Genomic DNA, 5,976 nt, shown 5'->3' with positions numbered 1-5,976 from the left:
ACTTGCGTTATTATTACAGTTTGACAGCTTAAAGAGTTTAAAAGATAAAAATATTTAAACTGAATTATATTTATTGGGAATGAACTGCATATTTACTATTTGTGTTGTCATGAGTGTATTATAATAATGAAAGATATTTGCAAAGCACTACAAAAACCAGCACATCAAGTTTTTGGTACCATTGTCGGGGAGTAACGGTAAATTACTTTATAATTTAGAACATTTTATTTTAACTGAAAAACTATTTGAAGTTTAATTAAATATTTTTATGTTTTAGTTAGTTTGTTTATTTTTATTGCTTATTGTTTTTGTGTTTGCGTAGTTTAAGATCGATAGGTTTAATACATTACAATTCAGAGTTAGAAAGAACTATTAGAAAAATTTAAAAACAACAAAAAAAGTTAGAAAATTTGAAAAAAATTGCTAAACAAAATTGCTACAAGCTTAATAATTTTGGAATTGAAAATGAACATCATCAAAGACCTTTAAAAGATTATGCTAATCCCACAATAGATGAAATTCATTTGAGTATACAAATCCCTGTTGCAGCTACCAATTCATTTTAGCTTAAATCTGCTATTATCCAAATGCCACAAAATAATCAGTTTAGGGGAACACCGACTGAAAATCCTAACTTACACCATGCTGGTTTTCTAGAATTATGCGCTACATTTAAATATGATGGATTGTTGAATGATGCTGTCAGACTTACACTTTTTCCTTTTTCATTAACGGATAAAGCTAAGATGTTGTTAAACTTGTTAACACGTAGATCTATCAGAACTTGGGGAGACTTATCACAAAAATTTTTATCTAAATATTTCCCACCAACGAAAATTGCTAAGCTTAGAAATGATATTACATATTTTTGTCAATTTGAAAGAGAATCAAGTTATGAAGTTTTGGAAAGATTTAACGATCTCCTTAGGAAGTTTCCACATCATGCATTGCCAGATTGATTATAATTCAAAATTTTTGTAATGGATTGGTTGGATCTCTTAGATCTATAATTGACGATGCTGCTAGTGGATCATTAATGTCAAAACCATTTGATGAAGCGTATTATTTAATTGAAGAGATGGCTATTAATAATTTTCAATAGCCCTCTGAAAGGGTAACTCCAAAAGAGTAGCTAGAATTCATGATTCTGATCAATATCTATGTTGGCTGCTCAAATTACTGTAATATAAAAAAAGATAGATCAATATGGAGTGAATTATTCTTAGCTTTATGTGATTTGGGAGCTAGTATTAATCTTATGTCTCTGGGTTTAGGAAAAATTTCACCTACTACTGTAACTCTTTAGTTAGCTGATTGTTTGACTACCTATCCTATTGGAGTTATAGAAGATGTTTTGGTAAAGGTTGATAAATTTATCTTTCCTGTGGATTTTATTGTGTTAGATATGAAAAAAGAAAATGAAATTTCTATCATTTTAGGAAGACCATTTCTTGGAACTAGCAGAGCTTTGATAGATGTGTAGAAATGACAATTAATAATAAGAGTTAGCAATCAAGAAGCCATATTTAATATTGCAAACACAATAAGATATCCAACAAAAAGAAGAAAGGATGAATGCTTCAAAATGAAAATTAATGATTATTTTACAGAGACATTTGAAAAGAAAATAGAAGAATAATATTTAGAGTATAAGAATGAGTATATAGTTCAAGATGAATCTATGGAAGTGAGTAATGAAGAATTGGATTATGTTTAGGAACAATTTGAATGGTTAGATCCTGCAGATGATAATAAGAATTTGATTTCCTTGATTGTAAAACCTCTTGACTAGAAATGAAAACATTTCCTACACATTTAAAATATGACTTTTTAGGAGATTTATCCACATTATCTATTATTGTATCCTCAGAATTAACTGAAGCATAAGAACGAAAGTTGCTGGAAACATTAAGAAGATACAAGAAAGCCTTTAGATGGATGTTGGCTGATATTAAGGGAATCAACCCTTAGATTTGTATGCACAGAATTTTATTGGAAGAACATCATGAACCAAATGCTTATACTTAAACGAGATTAAACCTGATGATGAAAGAAGTTGTTAAGAAAGGGATTTTAAAATCGTTAGATGAGGGAATAATATATCCTATTTCAGATAGTGCTTGAGTGAGTCTAGTTCACTGCGTTCCTAAGAAAGGGGGTGTGACTGTTGTGACAAATGAGAAGAATGAATTAATACCAACAAGAAAAGTCATTGGTTGGCACATCTACATTAATTATAGAAAATTAAATTTGACCACCAGGAAAGATCTCTTTCCTTCACCCTTTGTGGACCAGATGTTGGATAGGCTACCTGAGCACAAATATTTTCTCTTTCTAAATAGATATACTCACTATCATCAAATACCGATTGCTCCAAAGTATCAAGAGAAGACAACATTTACTAGTCCTTATGGTACTTTCACTTTTTAACGAATGCCCTTTGGTTTATGTAATGTACCTGCAACATTTCAAAGATGTATGGTGTTAGTTTTCAGTAATCTAATTGAAAAAGGGATAAAAGTCTTTATGGATGATTTTTTTGTGTTTGAAACTTCATTTAAAATATGTCTAAATCAATTAGAGATAGTTCTAGAATGATAAAAAAAAGATGAATTTAGTATTAAACTGGGAAAAATATCAATTTATGGTTATAGGAGGAATTTTGCTTGGGCATAAAATTTTAGAAAATGACATGACGATAGATCCGTGAAAAATTCAAGTTTACAAGCGATATATTAAAGATTTTTCAAAAATTACAAAGCCTTTATGCAATCTTTTGGAAAAATATACAAAATTTGATTTTAATCAAGAGTGCCATGATGCCTTTGAAAAATTGAAGGAAAAATTAGTTACTGCTCTTCTAATTATTTCATGTGATTTAGAGAAACCATTCGAGCTAATGTGTGATGCAAGTGACTATGCAATTAGAGCTCTTTTAGGGCAGAGATATGACAAAATTTTGAAAGTCATATACTATGCTAGTAAAACTTTAAATGATGCTCAAATTAATTATACCACCACTGAAAGAGCTATTAGCTATTTTTTATGATTTTGATAAGTTTAGATCATAGATAACTGGAGAAAAATGTGTTGTGCATACAGACCACTCTGCTATAAAATAGTTGATGCAAAAGAAGGACGTGAAATGAAGATTAATTAGATGGTACTTCTGATGCAAGAATTCTATTTTGTGGTAGTAGATAGGAAAGGATCTGATAATCAAATAGCTGATCATTTATCTAGGCTGAAACAAGAAGAAACATTTGATCTTGAAAGATGAATTAATGAAACTTTTTTTGATGAACAACCTTATACTCTTAAAGAGTGGGAAATATTGTGTTATGTTAATATTGTGAACCTACATTATTAGTGGTATTTTAACATATGGATTGCTTTACCTTATGGGTTGACAAAACAACAAGAGAAGAAGTTTATTCACAATGCAAAATTTTACTTTTGGGATGACCCATATTTATACAAACAATGCAAGGATTTAGTTTTGCGGAGATGTGTACCTTATAGAGAAATTTAGAAATTTATCGAAAATTGTCATGATTATGAATTTGGAGGTCATTTTGGGAATGATAGAACTATTCATAAAATTTTACAATCTAGATTTTATTGGCCTACTCTATTTAGAAATGTTAATTTATAAATAAAAGCATGTGATCATTGTTAGAGAGTAGGTAATATTTTAAAAAGAAATGAAACACCTCTAAATTTTAATTTAGAAATTGAAATTTTTGATGCATGAGAATTGGATTTTATGGGACCATTTATACCTTCATTCGGAAATATTTATATATTGATTACAGTGGACTATATTTTTGTTGGCACTAAAAAATTGAGGAGTTGCCCGTTGGAAGTTGTCGATTATCGGAATCGAAATCCCGTCACTCGCTTGAAAAAGACATTTAATTTATATCTATATGTATATATATATAAGTGCTCTATTTTAGTTAATCACCATCAAATTTTGCATATGAGCATTAGTACTGATGGCATGGATGGATTTGCTTCTTTTGTTTATGCAGGAGGTTCCAAAACTGCAAGAATTGAGCTGTGGGAGACACGTCAAAACATCCAAGACTCCATTGACAAAGCTTGGATTATGTGAGGGGATTTTAATTGGATTTTATCTCTTGCTAAAAGGAAGGGGGGGCAGAACTCCCAATCCTGTCGCTATATCTAATTTTAATGACAACATTCAAAAAACTGGTTTATTTGACCTTGGATTTAGTGGCCCTGCCTTCACCTGGAGAAGGAAGAATATGTGGGAAAGACTAGATAGAGTCTTTGCTAATGACCACTGGATTCAAAACTTCTTGCAGACTAATATCAATCATTTAAGCCTTGCTGGATCTGATCACAGGCCTTTGGTGATCACCATTGGCCCTAATAGCAGCTGTCAGAAGAGTACTTTTAGGTACTTGAATGTTTGGTCACAACATAAGGATTTCTTGCAAATTATAAAAGATAATTGGAAGAATGATTCACACCCTGACCCCTTCATCCGCTTATGGCAAAAGCAGAAAAAGGTGGGAAAAGCTCTCAAACAGTGGTGTTGAAATACTTTTGGGGATTTGCTGAAGATTGTGGAAAAGGTTGAAAAGGAGTTGCTTGATCTGGAGGTGGAGCACAACAAAGGTAATACTGATGAAATTGCTCTTTTAGAGGCTAATGAGAGAGTTCTAACTGCTCTAAACTGGCAAGACCAGTTCCTAAAGCAAAAAGCTGCCAAGACTAAATTTACTGAAGGGGATAGAAATACAAAATTTTACCATGCCTGCATTAATTACCAGAGAAAGTGCAACACTATTCATTGCATTAAAGATCAAAATGGTACTTGGCTCGGGAAGGAGGAGGAGATTGCTAAAAGTGTTGTCTTATACTGCCAAAACCTCATGAATGAGCACAAAACTGATAGAGACCACATAGAGAAAACTTTGTTTTCTGAAAGCAGTCAGTACACAACCCACTTAAATATGACAGACATACCTTAGGAGAAGGAGATTCAAAGAGTTTTACAGTCCATAGATAGTAGTAAATCAGCTGGCCCTGAAGGCTTCACTGCAGACTTCTACAAAAAATCCTTGGGAGTAATTAAGGTGGAGGTAATTCAAGCTATTCAACATTTTTTTAAAGGACACTCTCTCCCTAACTATTTCAGTTCTTCCTCTATTGTTTTCATTCCTAAGACTTCTATTAAAAATTGCTGGAGTCAGTTCAGAACTCTGAGTCTTACCAATGTAATCAGTAAGATTGTAAGTAAAATTCTGGTGAGCAGACTTTAGCCGGTCCTACCTTAGCTGATTAGCATAAATCAAGCCGCATTTGTGAAAGGGAGAAGTATAGGGGACCAACTTTTATTAGCTCAAGAACTGTTATAGGACTTGGAGAGACCTTGCAGAGGAGGCAATGTGATCTATAAGCTTGATTTAGAGAAGTCATATGATATGGTAAACTGGGATTTCATTATGGAATGTTTGGAGGCAAGAGGATTCTCTAAGGAGTTCTTCCAGACCATTAAAAAATGGCTAGAGGCTAATGCCAATTCTGTTTTCATAAATGGGAAAGCATATGGGTTTTTCAAAACAATTAGCGGTCTTAAACAAGGACATCCTCTTCCCCCAACTATTTTTATTCTGGTTCTGGATTACTTATCAAGACTCATTGATGGCCAGGAGGAAAAGAAAAGCTTCAATGCCTATCATAATAGAGCTAAGATGGACATTAGTCACCTTGTTTATGCTGATGGCATTCTCATTTTCACTAGGGCAACAAATGCAACTACTAGGTACCTTGATGAGTGCTTGAATAAGTTTCAACAGGTGTCTGGGCTGAACGTTAATAAAGACAAGTGTCAGATCCTTGCCAGTAAGAGAGTTCCAATATCACTCAGGCAGTGGTTGTCATACTTCATGGGGTTCTCATCTATGAGCGTTTCTTTTAAATATCTGGGCACTCAACTAGTTA

At 32.6% G+C, this 5,976-nt stretch overlaps 1 protein-coding gene across 1 annotated transcript; it reads left to right on the top strand.

The window, feature by feature from the left end:
- The first annotated feature begins 3,998 nt into the window (after positions 1-3,998).
- Positions 3,999-5,003, top strand: LOC110039077. Its single transcript, XM_020744026.1, has 2 exons — positions 3,999-4,538; positions 4,593-5,003. Exons 1-2 carry the CDS (start codon positions 3,999-4,001, stop codon positions 5,001-5,003), a joined length of 951 nt encoding a protein of 316 aa, XP_020599685.1.
- The last annotated feature ends 973 nt before the right edge of the window (positions 5,004-5,976 follow it).

This window comes from Phalaenopsis equestris, unplaced genomic scaffold, assembly GCF_001263595.1.
Source record: "Phalaenopsis equestris unplaced genomic scaffold, ASM126359v1 Scaffold235088, whole genome shotgun sequence".
Taxonomy (NCBI): domain Eukaryota; kingdom Viridiplantae; phylum Streptophyta; class Magnoliopsida; order Asparagales; family Orchidaceae; genus Phalaenopsis; species Phalaenopsis equestris.
This window is presented reverse-complemented; position numbering and strand designations above follow the sequence as displayed.

Coding starts and splice junctions, on each gene's coding strand:
- LOC110039077 (XM_020744026.1), top strand. CDS start 3,999: ATGGCATGGATGGATTTGCTTCTTTTGTTTATGCAGGAGGTTCCAAAA. Junction 4,539..4,592: donor TATGGCAAAAGCAGAAAAAG/GTGGGAAAAGCT, acceptor GATTTGCTGAAG/ATTGTGGAAAAGGTTGAAAA.